Here is a 19045-nt window from a genome sequence, read left to right on the forward strand (position 1 = left end):
CATTACTATCTCATTTTTTTAGAGATCATTGAGTAGAAAAGATACGTATTTTAAAGTAGCTTTACTGAATATGCTATACATAAGCATACTGCATCCCAAGCCCATCTCTTCTTAGATCTGGATTGTTTAGTTCATATAGCTCAAGGTTTATTTAATTTGCCGATATATATTTAACGAACTTATTATAACTTATTATAATTCATTGTAACAAACACTGTTAAATGGGATTTTACTGACATTTTTGTGCCGTATTTCTTATGAGGCACTATTCAAGATTGGTTTAACATCCTTTTTGGCCATATCCCAAACTCTTTCTAAAAAATGGCTTTTAAATTGATGTCACAAAAAATTTTTCTTTAAAGTTTCCCAGTTGTTCTCCTCACCCCTACAAGCATATGTTTCCTAGTTGACCTTTGAACCCTCACCCATCGAATTGTGCATGGCTTTCTACTAAACCAAAAATTGTGTTTTGATGGAAAACATCAAATGAGAATTGAAAATCGACAGTGGTACCAAAGCAATGTCCTGAAAAAAGTTAACAATATGGAAAAATGTTTGATCCAAAAAAAAAAAAAAAATAGGTTCCAACAGTACTTGATAAAACACTGGTTTGATTCATGAGAAGTGATACTTGAAAGGAACTGCAGATGACACATAATTTTAAACTCAAACAGGAAGTGATGAAAGTCTTTAAAAGCAAGTGATAACTGATACACTTGTGGTTGCTTAAATGGGAGATAAGATTGGGTCCTAAAATTGTAGGGCACAGCTTAGCTGTAAATGCTGAAATCTAGACTCTGACTGAACATGTTAACTGTTAATATTGCTAATTAAATATTATTGTTAACAAGTACTTTTGCCAGATGTGTGCATTCTGGTGTTCAGAAAATAAAAAAACTTTTTACATGGTCTGCTAGAATTTTTGATGTCCTACTGCAGGAATTTGTAAAAATCTTTTTTGTTTTGTTTTACAAAGACCACTTCACTGGGTTCTGCTTTCTGTTTCTTTGCTATTCATTAAGAAATGTCCAAAAGTGTTTTGTTTATATTTAGTTGTTTATTTAAAATGATTGGGTCTTAATATTCAATAAGTGGTGGTTAGGAAATTTAAAACATAACTATGAAAAACTTGTATTTGTTATTTCATTGTTTCAGTAGTTTAGCACGTGAATAGAAATAGTTACATTCATTTTCTTTAAATGGACATTCAACCAAGGTGGCTTGAATGGGGAACCTTCACTTTGTTCTCAGCTTAACTGTGTTATCTGGAGATCTTGGAGTGTCTTCTTTGTCCTACTCTGTGGCCTTGTAGAATCTACCTGTGGAGTGATTAATATTGTATATTTCCCTTCAACGCTTTCACTAATTTGCTATAGTACCCTTTTGAGAATAAAATAAAGCACTCTTATCTGCATGTTGATGGTTACCACTGCTTTTAAAAATGGAACTTTCAGAAATTAACTAGCACTTCAGTTTTAAATGTGAAAACAAAATGTTTATGAGAGAATTTAAACTAAACACCTGGTATGGCAGTTGCACAAGAACTATTTCCCTCATGCCACTAATTAGCAAAAATTGCATATGTGTAGAAGGAGGCTCTTGTGATATAAAACCATTTCTTGATGTTTTGATTTTTACTTTACCTGAATTCGTAAATATGCATGTGAACGGAATTGACGTGAAAAGGTAAAAAGTAATAAAATTTAGAGTTTCTATTATTTTGTGTTTATTCTTAACCATTGCCTGCATGGTCGTTCATGCAAAATAAAGTTTTTCAGTGGTAGTTCACCAAGTATCTTAAGTCACCTCATTTTAAGTTTTGAAGTCTAGATTTTTGTTTTAGTGATTTTTTTTTTTTGTTTGTTTTCAATTTCTGTGCTTCTGTCATAATTTTTGAGTTTATTGTTGTTAAATGAAATATGTTGCCTCCAAAGCATGAGTTTTAATGCTTTTTTGGGTTTTCTCTTCCTCCTTTCCCATGCATGCTATGTGCATATTAAAATGGGCAGTCGGCAGACCACAGGGCAGCTTGGGAGCCCCAGCAGGCCAATCCCCAACAGTTGAGAGCTCACCTAGCAGCTGACAGACATGGTGGCTCGGTACAGGTATTTTCTGCTTCTTAGCATGACCAATTTTATCCCCATGCATCCCTTGTCCATTATCTTTTGTCTTCTTGTCCAGAACTGGTAAAGCAGACACACAGGCAGGGAGGTGTGTTATGGGTTTTATTTTCACAATACTTAGATGATTGTATGCTAGTGTTTCTCAACTAGGTTTTATACTTCTATCCACATTCCTTTTGATTCCTGTGTTATATAATGAGTTAAAAAAGAAAGGCAGTAGACTTTCCTTTATTATCATAAAGTAAAGCAGTACATTTCAGCTAGATGAGCTGTTAAAATAACTTATTTTCAAAAGAGAGCTTATAAGTATAAAGGTGAATGTATTTAGAAAGGATTAAGTAAAACACATTGTTTTCTTAGGAATTCTGTGTTGTATTTGATAGTCGTTTGGTAATTTCTTTATTATGATATGGAGTAAGTTTGTGTACAAGTAATTAAGGGTATGTGTTGATTTGAATTTTGCATTCCTAATTGTGGTTTAGGATAGTACATTTTAGCAAAATGGAATATCTGCGGTGTTCATAAAACAGTGTTGCTTTTTTTGGAAGACTACAACAAAAGGGAGAGGAAACCGAGTGTAGAAATTAATCTGCTCCTCCTTTCCTGCAAAAGAGGCTGATAATTTTTTTTAAAAAGACCAAAGACAAACAGCACAGCAATAATTTTACTTTAAAAAGCCTAAGGGTTATTCATTTCACATTATTAAGCAGAAATGGTTAAGACAGACAGTATTAAGTAGGCTAAATAAACTGGTGATGGTGTTTCTGTTAACAGTAAAAAAAAAAAAAAAGACCTGTAATTTAGTGTGGAATAAAATGTCAATGTGATATCTTTTTCATGTTTTGTTTTGAAGGACTTTTGCAGTCCGAAATGCATTTCATTAAGATATTCATTTAAAATGCAGAGCATATGAAAAGATAATAGGTAGACAAGTTTTAAAAATAAATAATTACAACATGTAGTAGTATCCAACTACAGAGACTAGAGGTCTAAAGACCACTTCACCAGTCTGCATTGATATATTGTTTTGCTTGCTGCACTCTTCTTGGAAAGGAAAACCTTTCCCAGATCACCTTCAAAAACTTTGTTTTCACTGCTGCAGTGGAGTTTAACATGACTACTGACCTACCCATGACCAGTCAGATTCAAATTCTCTTGGCAGGCTAAGCTAAATATACTGGCCCTACCAGCTGTCAGTTGTATTTTGGCCATTTTATTACTCCAAACAAAAAAATAAATAAAAGTGCACTGTTTATAAAATGGATCAAGAATGGAAAGAATTGTTACTTAATTAGTAGAAACATAACAATCTGTTGTGAGGTAAAAGGGACCATTGACAGTTCTTGTTTTTAATACAGGCAGTCCCCGGGTTACGTACGAGATAGGGACTGTAGGTTTGTACTTAAGTTGAATTTGTGTGTAAGTCGGAACAGGTACATTATTTTAATAAATGCTGTTGTTGACCGACTGTAACCAAGTGCTCTGCCAATGAATGATGGAGTTTCACCTCTCTCTGACCTTTTTATTATTTCTACTTTATTTTCAATGGTGATGGTTTTTCTCTTCTTTACTGTATCACTAGCATTTGCATCAGATTTGTTTTTCAGAGACATACTTGAAGGGTGAAGACCAAAGGTTAAGATGAGCTCTTCTGCACAGCACTGTCCACGCTATCACAGCAGGAAGTCACCCGTCAACACGTCTGATGTACTGACAAGAGACCACTTCCTGCTATGTGCGTAACAGTACAAGCAGGCTTGCTATTGATAATGACTAGGGGGTTCATCTTCACTACAGTATGCTGCCGGCAGCGTCCGCCCACTGAGAATGAACACGGTGCAGCCAAAGGCGGGTAGTGAATTGCCCAACTCCAATTTAACAGGCAGCCATCCAAGGCACACAGCAATGCTACCCCTACCGTCCCTTTCACCCTTGCAGCATTACCAGCCATGCGTGCTGTGCGGGCAGTGAAACACCCCTCTCCGTTCCATCCAGCCTGCGTCCAGTCAGGAGCAGTAGCTGCGGTGGCGTAGTGGGCGGGAAGCGAACCATGGTCCTGCACACGAGCAATAGCTGTGGTCCTGGTGACTATGGACCACGGACCGCCGGGAGCCACCTGAGGGACACTACACTGTGCGAGCAGCGAAATCGCCCCCCTCCAGCCACCGCTTGCAGCATCCCCAGGCCAAAGATGACGGAGCGGCAGTTATTGAGGTGCATGCGTTGCAGCTGTAGAATCGTTTGTAGGTCAGATGTCCGTAACCTGGGGACTAACAGTATAATGATGATTATAGTTAAATACCATAAAACAATATTTTATGAAAGGGAGATTACACACAAGCAGACAAAATTTATCCATGTTTTAGAGGACATTGTTTGCCTCACAGTATGCACAGTTATGTAATCAAAACAGATCTGGTAAGCAGCACTTATGGACGTGAGCCCACTTGCTGTAGTACATTGATTGTACTGCTTAATCTGTAATACCATGGAAGCACCAGGCAAGTGGATATAGTGTGGCTAGACCTGTGCTGCTGTGCCTCCCTTTGTTAAACAAAGAGTTCAGTTAATACTACTATTTTTAAAATGTTACAATAAGTGAGCATAAAAATAAGTGGATGAGGGTTTGATCCATATAGCTGGTGAAAATTAAGAGCTCTGTCAGGTACTTTGCCAAATTATTTGTTTATATGACATCATTCGTTATTGCTTAATAGTAAGTTAAAGATTAGAGTAGTCAAACAAAATGAGGTAGTGAAAGAAGACTGTAGAGATCAATAAAACGGGGCAAGAATATGTTTAGTTAAGAGTATGAAGAATTAGTTTCTTAGCAAATAAAAATATTGGTATGGGGGGAAATTTTTATTCCTTGTCATTATCTTATTTTCAGTTAAACTGAACTGGACTTAAGTTCCAGCTTTCAGCTTTTGTCAGCATTTTACATACCATCACAACTTTTATGTAACATAGGACATTGGCTTCACCATTGTAATGTGCAAGATAAATCAGGAGTAGTCCAGTTGAGCAGAATTGACTGGCAAACTGTTGGTGCTGGGAGATATACTGTATTAAAAAAGATTCACATCTTCAGTTGGGGAATATATATGATTGGCATTTAAGTGTTATTTTAATACTGCTAATACCGATTCTCAATGAGTACTGAATCACGTATTTAGTGGTATATTAACAGCAGTGTGTAGATGCTGCCACAAAAAATGAAGCAAAAGAAATGAATTTGGGATCTTCTTTTAATATTTAGCTTTGTAGGTATAGGTTGAGCATTATAGCACCTCCTGATTATCAGTTAATGAAATGCACAGCTCCATTCACTTACTTAGACTATATGAAATCAGTATAGTAGTTGTTGTGTTTGTAAAATGCTGTATTTTCTGGATTTTTTTTTTTTTTTGTAAGGACAAAATCAAATCCACTATTTGTTTTTTTGTCATCATTATGTTAAATATCTCAAAGTAGGATTTGATGAAGTATACTAGATTGATAGTTATATAAAACTAGAAAACTGAAAAGGGGAAAATTATTTGTTCATATAATTGTGTGTATGTGTGTAAGTCAAGTATACATGCAGTGATATCTGCAAAAGAAGAATGTAGGTGCAAGCTTTTTCCACACTAATAAAAATTGAAAAAAGGTTTGCAGTTTTGATCTTTCAGTTGTTTATGCTTCATCAAATGTGTCACAGCAGTGTTGAAGACTATACAGCCAAAGTGCTGTGTGTGTACATCCTTGCCTATAATCTTCTTTTTGTTCTCTTTCTTCCTTAGTCAAGTTTAAATTGTATGAATGAGAACAATTATTGAAAGAGCTTAATCAATAATTAATCTTAAATGTTTGGATACATTTTGTCAATACTATTATTCATCTTTTGTTTTTTCTTAACTATCCTTGTTTATAATTTAGAAGGTAATGACTATTATGAAACAGAATATACATACTAAAGAATAAACATATGCATTAACCTTCATACTGTGACAATGCTCCATGAAAACTAATAAACTCCTGTATTGAATTATTGAACAATTACATGTAATTGAACAAAAAAAAGTCAATGTAGCTTTTAAGGAGATTACAATCCAGGCCTAATGTAGATTAGAAGGGCTTTCACATGCAACTAGTGGTAGGAATCCTGTTTAAATAGTTGTGCAAAAGCTGTTGAGGAGGTTTAACAGAGTACCCTTGGAAAAATATAAACCTGCATACCTACAGACGGAAGAAGATGATTGCAGGCAGTGGAATTGCACTCTATTGGGATTCTTGAAATCTAATCCTGTTCACAGGATCCATCCAATCAGAAGTGAGCTTGCAGAAATGTAAGAATACACTCTTAATATCCATGTAAGTACAGTGTATCCGGAAAGCATTCACAGCGCATCACTTTTTCCACATTTTGTTATGTTATAGCCTTATTTCAAAATGGATTCAATTCATTTTTTTCCTCAGAATTCTACACACAACACCATGATGACAACATGAAAAACATTTACTTGAGGTTTTGCAAATTTATTAAAAATAAAAAAACTGAGAAATCACATGTACATAAGTATTCACAGCCTTTCCAAATCCTGTCAAATCAACTGAATTTACCACGGGTGGACTCCAATTAAGCTGCAGAAACATCTCAAGGATGATCAGGGGAAAGAGGATGCACCTGAGCTCAATTTTGAGCTTCATGGCAAAGGCTGTGAATACTTATGTACATGTGCTTTCTCAATTTTTTCATTTTTAATAAATTTGCAAAAATCCCAAGTAAATTGTTTTTTTACATTGTCATTATGGGGTGTTGTTTGTAGAATTCTGAGGAAAAAAATGAATTAAATTCATTTTGGAATAAGGCTGTAACATAACAAAATGTGAAAAAAGTGATGCGCTGTGAATACTTTCCGGATGCAATGTAACTGATACAGTCCTTCAGATAACTTAGAACAGGCAGACTTTCTGAATGTTTCACACACAAAAGACTCCATTTGCAAAATAACATTTTATTGCATGTTATTAGTTGATTTAGTGAAATATATATTTTGTTATGCCTTTGTTTTTTTTTTTACTCCTCGCTTATTTAAAAATATATTCACACATGTTAAAAATCAATTATGTGCTTTTCATTCATTTGTTTGAATAATCAGTTATTGCATATTCAGAAGTGTGTGTTTGAATTAGAAGACCACTGGGCAAGCCTACCAAAAAATATTTTGATTTGTGTTCTTTAGTGAAATTCTTGAATATGTTAGGTGTTTCATAAGAGTGTGGATCAGTTATTTTATTTAATTCATTTTATTATTATTTAGAAATATCTATGTGCTGGCAATATGTTGTTGTGTAGTTTACACTCATCATTTGTAAAGGTAGATTATTAGTTCATGAATATGCGTAACTTAGCTGATGTCAAAGTGGTTCTGTGAAATTATTCAAAGCTTTGAGAAGGGTAGAAAGGAAGTCCTCCACATTGTTCTTCGCTAGAATGGAGTTGCATTAGCCTTAACTGCGGGCAATTTGCAGTGGTAGAAGCACTTTGAGGAACCATTGAACCTGGTGAATGTTCAATTAGAAAAGACGAGTGCCTTGAATGGAAATGTGTCCATTTTTGTGGCTGGGGCCTGCAATGATTTAACAGCTGTTTAGTGACAAGACTGCTGTGGTTCTTGAGATCCCAAATGGTGAAAACATTGGATATTGTGGTGGTGTTATGGTTAACATGCCACATCAGTGTCGTGTGGAGGGTGAGGACTGTGTTTTGGGACTGGAAGAGTTAAGTGGTGATTCATATTTTAAAATGGGTGTTAGTGACACCATGGCAAGTGTTTACTTGGTTACTGAAATACATACTCCTGCTGTTAGTTGAACCTCATTTCCAGGAGCAAAAGTGCAAATCCATCTTGGGCATGAAAATTTGAGCCATCTTTTTATCCTTGCAGAGATATTCCAGAGACTTTGACAGTTTTGTATACATGTGCTTTGTGGACTTGATAAAAGTCTTTAACATTGTTTCCCATTGTATCTTTTAGATGGATGTTGTTATTTTGAGAGTGTGAGTTTATTGGACTGCTGGTGTGTGCTATTTGGTCCTTGTATTTGTGGAGAGAGATTTGTGTTTGCATACTTGATGTTATGTCAAGTCCGTTAATGTGTAACTTAAATTCCACCAGGAGTGCATCTACCATATATTTTGCCTTGGTTGCACAAGACTGAAACCTTAACACATATTGGAACAGTTCTAATTTGAGTGTGTACTAGTCAGGATGAGCCATGGCACTTCCAGATACAAGACCATCTCACTGACAGTAAAATCTGGTTTGACCTCTGCAAGCAAGTGAATGTCAGTATTCTTTGTGAAGGAGTTCAAGTACCCTGGGGTCTTGCTTATTGGTAAGGAAAAGGGTAGTCATTAAGATTGATCAATGCATCTTAGGCAGTTTATTTTATGTTGTGCTGGACTGTAGTGGGGGTAGCATTAGCCGATCCCTTCAATTGTTTTGATTTATTAGTGTACTGTATATTTTTATCCTTACCTGCGGTCTCAGTTTCTGCATATTACCAGAAAATACAAGACCACTAGTATAAGCAGCCAAATTAAATACCTGTGTGAAGTGGCTTGGCTCAATCTCTATAAAAAGGCGAGGAGGTAAGCAGTATCAGAAGACCGTAAAGACAAAAAAAATTAGAACCCTTGCTTCTCTGGGCTGAGAGGAGCCTGCTTGACTTATCTCCTAAGCATGCCCAATAGGTGCCTCCCACAAGGGGGTGTGCCAGGCACATATCACTGGGATAAGACAAAGGGGTTCACCCAGGGCACACTAGTGGGATTGTATCTCTTGGTTTCTTGTGAGCACCTGAAAAAGTTTTAAGAGAGACTTTCTTGGGAATGTGATCCTTATGAAGACATGCAGATGGAAAATGAGTGACTGACACTTACCTCTGTAGGTCCCTCAGTTGAAATCTTATTTTATGTTATGTTTTATGTTATAACTATTGTACTTTGGGTTGTGTTTCACATTGTTTTTTTTTATATACTCTGCTCCCTTACTTCTTTGTCATTGCCTAAGTAATTGATTAAATTCTACTTTATCATGCTTGTTCTTTTGCACTTTCTAGGTGGTTAGCTCAACAAATGGGGAACTGAATACAGATGATCCTACTGCAGGACATTCAAATGCACCAATCACTGCACCAGCAGAAGTAGAAGTAATGGATGAGACAAAGTAAGTGAACTCTTTCTAATTAAAAAGAACATAAGTTAAAATATTCCTCTCCTTAAAACACTCTCTGTCATTTTTGAAAGATGATAAGAGTTGTGTTTTGGCAGTTCAGTCCTTCAGTCATTCATTTAAATTTTGTGACATGCGTTATTGGTTCATCTTTTTTTCTTCCTTCCCAGTTTAAGAGCATACACAGAAGATTATTTTCATTTCAGTTTGACCAGGTTCTTTCTTATCTAGTCACTTACTGAGTACTCTTTTTATCTTTTTCCCTGTTGATATTTTTACTACATTCTACAATATGGTGTTTATTAGTTACTTAAGTTTTGTCATGGATGCTGCACTCATTCCTTAATAAGCATTTGTCATTGTTTCTCTTTAGTTTTTTTTGTCACCACTTTTGTTATGGAGTATTTTCATTGGTTTCTTTGATATTTTTGTATGATATATACATTTACTTTGATGATTTGATTCAGTATCACATTGTCAGTCCATCATGACTCATTTACAGATTGTTGATACTGATAGTTGCACACTGCTTTTTTCTTTACTGGTGAATTGGCATTATTACCACATAATGTTTACTAACATTTGTTTTGGCATATTTTGATTATTGTTAGACATAGTGATTAGACCTGTTGGAGAGAAAAAAGAAACAATTATGAAAAATTCTGTTTAACCTGTTTTCTCACTTTGGGCTGCTTTGTCTGATTCTTTTTTTCTGTATTTTTCTTTTGTATAGCTGCCAGAAAGTGTTGAACATGTGGTGAGTTGCTTTAGTCTATATAAAGCCAGTAATAGCTTTAGTAAATAAGGGATGTCTTGTAGCCTGTGTAATGCTATAGAATTAACATATATTTTTGGCATCACAAAAAAAGAATCTGTTATTAAGCAGACTGCTTCTTGGTTTAAATTCCACTTATTATTTTGGTAGTGAATGGGGGTGGAGGAATAGTTCGCAGTCTACGTAAACCTGCTTATGGTTTCTTTTACCTGTTTATAATTGATCTTTTTTTATTCTTTTTGTTTTATGTCATCTACTTATAATCTGTAAGATTTTCTACTTAACCAGTTGCATGTTGGTGTGGGACAATTAGCTGTTATTGAGGTGATGCTGCATATGGTATTCATATTACTATTTAAATCGTAAGCCATTCATCTGTTTAGCTAATAGATGCACAAGTGAATAAGATAAGGTACACAGGGTTGGATGACAGTACTGCTCAAAGGGAATCATCTTCACTTTACAGGTTTTTCCAATTTCATATCTTCATCAACAGTCTAAAGTGCCCTGCACATAATGTGCCCTACATTAACCATTGGTATTAGTGGTAAAATATTTCAGGCCAGTATTTTATTATGTGAAATAAAATGGATGAACTGTAGCTTGCTGAAAATATTTACATTTATATTCTGCCTGGGACACAAGTGGGTGCAGAAAATTGCAAGTCATCTGTAGTTGAGATAGCTAATGTAGACTATAGAGGAAATCTGTTACAGGAATTTTGCTCAAACTCGGTAAGCTTCTAGCAGTTTAATTTGCTGGCAATTGTACTGAGTTTCTTTAGAGCTGGTTGATTATTTTTGAGTTATTATTCCAGTAGTCAATATGAATATATTGTGTGTGTATATAAATATATAATGTATACAGTATATATATGTGTGTGTGTGTGTGTGTATCAGTCATTAACAAATGCCACCTCATATAATTTTTAACATTATTAGGAAAATTACTGAAAGTATTCTAATCTCTGAACCAAACATTTAAATACAAAATTCAGTGAGTGCTTAAAATCTTCAGACTTAATACTTAAAGGTTTTACTGCTAATGGAAATGTAAGACAAGGCAGGACACATTTAATGCCTGGCATGTCACTCAAGCATACACAGACTAGTTGATATGACTGATCAAGAAAACTAACTTTGGTAACATTGTGTACCAGTTTGTGGTATTACATGCAACTTTAAAAATTCCAAAAATAATCATTTGTTTTTTCACAGCTATGGTACATATTAGGTTGATATAGAAAATTATGTTCTTAAGTTTTTTTGGGTTTTTTGTAAATAGATTAGCCTTGTCTTTAAGATGAGGTATAGCATCATAAAACAAAAACCCTAAAATTCATCACACAAATCCACTTATAATGATGCTGATAATAGTAATACTGATGCTCTGTTTAAGAAAGGTCAGAGCCGACTATACTTTCTTAGAAGGTTGGCGTCCTTCAACATCTGCAATAAGATGCTGCAGATGTTCTATCAGACAGTTGTGGCGAGCGCCTTCTTCTACGCGGTGGTGTGCTGGGGAGGCAGCATAAAGAAGGACGTCTCACGTCTGGACAAACTTGTTAAGAAGACAAGCTCTATTGTAGGAATAAAGCTGGACAGTTTAACATCTGTATCAGAGCGATGGGCACTAAGCAAACTCCTGCCAATCATGGAGAATCCACTGCATCCACTTAACAGTGTCATCTCCAGGCAGAAGAAGCAGCTTCAGTGACAGACTTTTGTCACTGACCTGCTCCACTGACAGACTGAGGAGGTCGTTCCTCCACCACACTATGCGACTCCTCAGTTCCACCTGGGGGATTAAATGCTAACATTATTCAAAGTTATTGTTTGTTTTTACATGCATTTTTATTACTCTTTTAATTTAATATTGTTTTTTGTATCAGTATACTGCTGCTGGATTATGTGAATTTCCCCTTGGGATTAATATCTAGTATCTAATTAATATTAGATTAATTAGATTAGATTAATTAATATTAGTAATCAAATTAATATTAGTATCTGTCTGTCTAAAAGCAAGAATGTTCTCAAACACTGCTCTATATCTTGAGATGTTACATTTATTTGTAAAACGGCTATCCATATCAATTTTGGGAGGTACAAATTATTTTTCTGGAGTTCTGCTATTTTTAAAAAAGCTTTGTTGTCCTGCATATAAGAGCAGAATTTCCTGTGGGAAATTAATATATACTGTACAGTTGAAAAAATAATCTGATGTGAAAATGTCAAACGTATCCTTTACCACAATGTGGTCCTGTTATTAAGTAACTTTTTTCATCATTGTAACAAAATTTAAGATGTAAAGTTTTTTTTACTTGTGCATGTTTAGTTAATAGGCCCTTATTTTTGGGTATGTTGGTGAGTGGGCTCCAAGATAGAGTGGAACCTCATCTTGGGTTTTTTCCTTCCTTGCACTTGTTGTTGCCATGATAGGTTTCGGCCACACACAACCCTAAATTAAATTAGGTAAGTTTGAGAATGATATGTCTATCGATTAAAAAACATAAAATTTGTTGGTTGCATCCACTGAAATGGAAACAAAAAGCAGAGGACAATTTAAAAATGTCAAAATGTAGAAACATTTGTTATTTTAAAATGTGCCTGTTAGCATTAAAGAAGATGGTATCATACAAATTCAGATGATGAGAAGTAAAATATTTATTGTTCTTTAAAAAAAGAAACATTTGACTAGCCATTAATAGATCGCCACCATTCAAATGTTTCAGGACACCTCAGTTTTTCCAGTTCTTCAAATTTAATAAGTTGGAATGCAATGGTAAAAAGGTAAGCAGTAAACTGCCAGAGGTTTAAATTTATACAGTGGTACCTTGAGATACGAGTTTAATTCATTCTGTGACCGAGCTCTTAAGTAAAACTGCTCGTATCTCAAATCAATTTTTCCCATTGAAAGTAGTTAAAATGAGATTAATTCATGCCAGCCCTCAAACCACCCCAATTTTTTGTTAAATGTTTTCAACATAAGAAAAATGTATTTCTAATGAACACGTATGGTATACAAACAAAATAAAACCTAATACATAAAAGAGAATCTAAAGAAATAAACAGATGTTGGCGGAACCAATTAGTGTATTGTAATGTTTTTTTCTTTCACTTCACTTTTGCTTAACTTAATTTTCTTCTTCATTAGTTTTTTCCTTTTTGCCACGCTTTCGTCACTTTCATTCGCAGGGCGTTTCAATAGAAACCTGTCCAAGGAGGTTTGTTTCTTCTTCCCCTTTAGAATGTTTCTGAAATGAGTTAGGCAAGTGTCATTAAATAGCGTCGCTGCATGACCAGTCGCAACTTTTTCAGGTTCTTTCTTTTCAATAAAGTCCGAAACGTTTTCCCACATTGCCAACACTTCCTTTATCTCACTTGAAGAGATAACCTCCTCCACCTCTGGCTTCTCTGCGATACCGATCTTCTGCAGAACCTCCATATGTTGCTGCGTCTGTAGTTCCCTCAACTCCTCCGTCATCAGTTCCTTGGAATGTACGGCGAAAAGCTCTTTGATGGCTCGTACTTCGAATTTTGGCTCATAACTCAAGGCAAAAAATCGACCTAGTGGCGGCTCGTATCTCAAAAAACGTATATGTTGGGGCACTCATATCTCAAGGTACAACTGTAGTTTAGATTAGCAAAAACTGAATAAAAAGGAAATTTCAGAATATTACAAGTAGGCCTTCTTCGGGGAACAACTAATAGGTTACAACCTACAGATTTTCTGCAGCAGTTAAATTAAGCCTTGTAAGTTGAGTCAAACAGTTTGCACAGGTGTCCCTTCTTCTGTTGATTACTTAAAAACTCTATGCCTGTCCTAAAGCAGAGTTGGAAGAGACTGTGTTACTACACCCTCTACACCCAAGAAAGTTGTAAATTCCAGTGATAATGGCAAGAAAACAGCAATTAACAAATGAAATGAGTCAGAGCATCAATGCAGGCCTTTCATTTAGAGAAACTGCAAAGAAAATCAAAGTGTAACTGAGCATGGAGTCCTACACACTCATGATAAGAGATCTAACAGACCCAAAATCACAACCCAATTGGAAGACATGTTTCCCAGGGTAACCAGCTTGCATGATAGGTGCCTCACAGCACAACAGCTTCAAGCACAGCTTAACAGTGGTTGGAACATGCAAATCTCAGTTTCTACTGTGAAAAGGAGACTTTTTGATGCAGGTTTGACAGGGCAAGTGGCAGTAAGAAAGACATTCCTTAAATTAGGGCCTTGAAATTTCAGCTGTGGACTACTGCAGACTGGAAGAAAGTCTTATGGTCAACATGGTGCCCATAAGCATGTGGCACTTCTGTTACCCAGCAGAAGCTATGTCTTTACTGTAACTTATCTAAGTATAAACACATAGCAGCTTTCTACGGATCAGAGTGTACTGGTGTGAAAAAGGAGGTCAGTTTGTATGATTACATGTGTGAAGTGTTCTCAGCTCTGACAGTTGTCATTGAAATGCTAAGTATGTGGTCATCTCCATCTGGCTAACTCCTCTGTAGAGGACATTTCCTAGCTAATGAATTACTAAGTCCTTAAAATACATATAGAATCAAAGGATTTGTATATAATATACAATTCAAGGCACCTCACACCCAGATAAACAGACTTGAGCTGGGAGAACTTTGTGTTCGATTAAAGCTGCGTTGGAGTGGGATGGGATAGCAGGCTGTTTGCTGCATGTAGTGAATGACACATTTGCAAAGCATAAAATGCTGATGAGGGGGGTGCAAGGGAATTTAAGCTGGTCAGACATAACACGTTTTTTATAGGCTTCAGGGATTCTAGTGATAAAGGATCTTTAGTCACCTGAGTCTAACAGTATCTGAAGTACATTTATAGGTACTGTACAGCAACAATAATTTAAATATGATTTTTTTACAGGTGTTGGAATGTCATTCTTTTCTGGATAATATTTGTTCTTGTTCTGTATGCAACATTTATATTGTAGACATTGTGTCTCTAAACTGCAAAGATCACTTGCATATTCTTGCAGTCTTATTTATTGGCAATTCCATGCAACTAATTTGTGACAGCTTTCAGATATCCAGCCACTGCCCAAAACCAAAATGAGGGCGAGCTATTTTTGTAATCTATACTAAAAAAAGGAAAAGCACTCACTCACTCATTCACTCACTCACTCACTCACTCACTCACTCACTCATCACTAATTCTCCAACTTCCCATGTAGGTAGAAGGCTGAAATTTGGCAGGCTCATTCCTTACAGCTTACTTACAAAAGTTGGGCAGGTTTCATTTCGAAATTCTACGCCTAATGGTCATAACTGGAAGGTATTTTTCTCCATTAACTGTAATGGAGTTGAGCTGGAATGACGGGGGGAGTTTCGTGACATCATCACGCCTCCCACGTAATCACGTGAACTGACTGTCAACGCAGTGCGTAGAAAACCAGGAAGACCTCCAAAAAGCGCTTAAGAAAACATGCATTATATAATTGAGAAGGCAGCGAAACAATAAGAAGCGAGCGAGTGACATATACTACCATATTCATGAGTGCTGCTACCTCGGAAAGAAAGCGAGGTGTAAACCTAAACTTTAAATTAAGTTCATACACAGCCTACCGCTGGCGTTTCACATGCCCACAGGTAATGCGGGATACAAGTTTAATGAGAGGACGCAGGATATAAACGGGAGTTTTGATCACTTTGTAACTAAGTTAAAATTGTAGGTGAAGGGGTGTGCTTATGCAAATTCCGAGACTGTGTTTGTGGGGATTGACAGTTAAGGCGGTGGGGAGTCACGCCATCATCTCCCCTCCCATTCATCTCATTTCGCTCTGAGCTGAGCTCCGCGGCTGACGCCGTCTTCCGAAGCAACTTCGTCAGACTGCCACCAAATACTCACAGAAAAATCCACAAGTTAATACACACGCTGTCTCTAGAGTTTCTCCACACTGAATCCTCCAGGCACTACTTACAAAAGGTTACATTGACAATCGTGTTACGTTATTTTTAAAATCTTTCCTTTTCTTAGCACAAGCACAGCTGAGAAGCTTCGATGCATGTGCTCCATAACGCTTAAAAATAATGCATTTAATCACACTTTGCATTACAAGCAAAGGGAGCTTTTGTCAATGCATGATTTCCTGGTACACCGATTACATTGATCAGCGCATCCCGATTCATTTTACCCTCGCACCACCTTAGTTTGAGAAGAAGTATGAAAAATATGAGGTTAACACAGAAAAACAGATCACCAATTCAAGCTTTATGAATAATCGATTCGCCATCAATAATTGTTTTGGTAAAGCCATCCTCCTTCCATTTTATAATTTTTCCGCCATTAGCCATGATTAAATGAACGGTAAATAAAGTAAGAGAAAAGCGAGGGTGACTTATTTAGGCAGGCATATATATGACAGCAACACTCAATGTCAATCATGTTACGTTATTATTAAAATGTTTCCTTTTCTTTTCATTACTTCTTTAACACACTACTTCTCCGCTGTAGGCGGGTATTTTGATATATATATATGAATGACCTCCAAAGAGCGCTGAGACTTTTGATATCATGAACGTGTCTGCAAAACTGGGGTCTCCTGCCCAGCAAAAGTCGAGCAGCCAGCGCTGTGCATAGCTGTGCCGCCTTTGAGACGCTGACTGCACTTCTGCCTTAAGTCAAAGTGAGCACTTTTAATTTTTTTCATCCTCCCCCTGCGCTATAGCCCAGACAAGTGCAAACACGGGACCCCTTTTCTACACCACGGCAAAATAATATTAAGGCGATTCACACTTTCTTTTGCACGATATCGATTATGAGGTCCTCACCTCGGATTATGAAGACACGCACGAGTGGAGGACTGACAGTGCCATCACAGCCGATTAATGGCGGGACGTCTCACCAGTCTACACAAGACCCACCGCGACTGTCCCCAAAAGGCGATCATAATGTCAGCGAACACATCTCTATACTATATAAAAGAAAAGGCAACTTTCCTTTCTTTACACCTTTTTTTCCTTTTATCCCAAACCAAAGCCTTTCTCTCTTAACACTGCAGAGGACACAAAACTAATTTTCTTTAAATGCCGGTAAGGCACATTACCAGAGGCACAAATTTGAACGTTCACATAGAAAATGTAATTTCTATACCACAGCCGTCGTGTAGCCTTTCAAAAGGGATCTACTACCGAGAGATGATCCATATACATTTTAGCTGCTGTTAGTTACTTACCTGTTGTGTTACACAGTCTTTAAAATGTAGTTTACCCAACCACTCCAGTAGTGCTCAATGTACCTGTACTTCTTAAAACGTTAATGTTTTACTGTTTAATAACTTATAGACTATATTTTATTATTTTTCCCTTGCACTCAGTGACCAAAGCTATACACACACATATAGACACATACAAACATACACACAAGTATATGTATGTGTATATATATGTATATATGTGTGTGTATATATATATATATATATATATATATATATATATATACCCACACACACCCCTATCTACATTATATATATATATATATATATATATATATATATATATATATATATATATATATATACAGGGAGTGCAGAATTATTAGGCAAGTTGTATTTTTGAGGATTAATTTTAATATGGAACAAACACAGTGCTATCAGTCAATCCAAAATGTTAATAAACCTGAATGTTTCACAACGGAAATGTTGTATGTATGTGTGTGTGTGTGTATATATATATATATATATATATATATATATATATATATATATATATATATATATATATATATGACAGCAACAATCAAGCTGTGAGAAAACAGTAAAAGGAGGCGTGTCAGACGTCGTGGTACATTTTCTGATGCAGCTAGACGAAAAAAACTTTGTGACGCTGCCGCCAAATACACAAAACAATTACTTTCACAATCATGTTACATTATTTTTAAAATGTTTTCTTTTCTTTTTCATAACTTCTTTAACACATGACATCGCTGCGAAGTGCGGGTATTTTGCTATATATATATATCACAGCGACACTCATAACAGTGACAAAAAAATTACATTGACAATCATGTTACGTTATTTTCAAAATGTTTCCTTTTCTTTCTCTTTCCTTCTTTAACACACTACTTCTCCGCTGCCAAGCGCGGGTATAGATATATATATATATAGATAGATAGATAGATAGATATGAGAACAACACTCATATCCATGACAAAACAATTACATTAACAATCATGTTACGTTATTTTTAAAATTTTTCTTTTTCGTACCTTCTTTAACACACTACTTCTCCGCTGCGAAGCGCGGGTATTCTGCTAGTAATACATATACCTAGTAGATATCAGGTATTTCTTTAAAGTATTAATCAAAAGTATTTTTTTGATAGACATAGTTGTATAAGGTGCCTGAGTTTGCAAAAATAGCCTGAAGTTGAAATTGTTCAGTAAATCTGAAGAAGTGTTCAAGAGAGACTTTTAAAGTATAAAAAAATGTAAATGGCTCTGTTACACCTTTTTACATCATGTTTTCTAGTGAAAGAGAATATTGCCATGTGTGATTTTTTTTTTTTTTTTTTTGCTTGAGTGGTGTATTGATCCTTCAAAGCAGTATTTTCTGTTTTAATAAGTGGTCATCAAAACATAATCCCAGTGATACCAATCCACTTGTTATAAAGTTCACAAAACTTTTCTGTACATCTCAGATAAAATATTTTGCCTTGCTTGTGCAACCAAGTGTTTGTAGCTGACTTGGCATCCATCTTCATTGTTTGTCCTATGGACATGACCTTTTGGACTGAGGAATATGCCTGGAGAATAAGGTCAGGGGTAACAGCATCCATTTGAATACTCGGTTTCATAATTTGACCTTTAAAAACTGTATAGTGAAGGGAGAGGCGTTTTCATAAAACTGGAGTGGTATGATCAATCGTTTTCCTTGTTTTTCCTGGTTAACCCCTGCCTAAAAA

General features: G+C 35.9%; 1 protein-coding gene across 4 annotated transcripts in view; it reads left to right on the plus strand.

Moving 5' to 3' along the window:
- The window catches only part of LOC120532711 (casein kinase I), a 209957-nt gene that overhangs the window by 177487 nt on the left and 13425 nt on the right, over positions 1-19045 (plus strand). For 2 of the 4 annotated variants that reach the window (XM_039759014.1, XM_039759012.1), the window contains exons 11-13: positions 2010-2105; positions 9231-9337; positions 10077-10100. In XM_039759014.1, coding sequence (XP_039614948.1) covers positions 2010-2105; positions 9231-9337; positions 10077-10100 — 227 coding nt within the window. Of the gene's footprint in view, positions 1-2009; positions 2106-9230; positions 9338-10076; positions 10105-19045 lie in introns of those variants that run through there. The other 2 variants (XM_039759015.1, XM_039759016.1) reach the window with 2 other exon arrangements.

The sequence above is a fragment of the Polypterus senegalus genome, chromosome 7 (genome assembly GCF_016835505.1).
Source record: "Polypterus senegalus isolate Bchr_013 chromosome 7, ASM1683550v1, whole genome shotgun sequence".
Classification (NCBI taxonomy): domain Eukaryota; kingdom Metazoa; phylum Chordata; class Cladistia; order Polypteriformes; family Polypteridae; genus Polypterus; species Polypterus senegalus.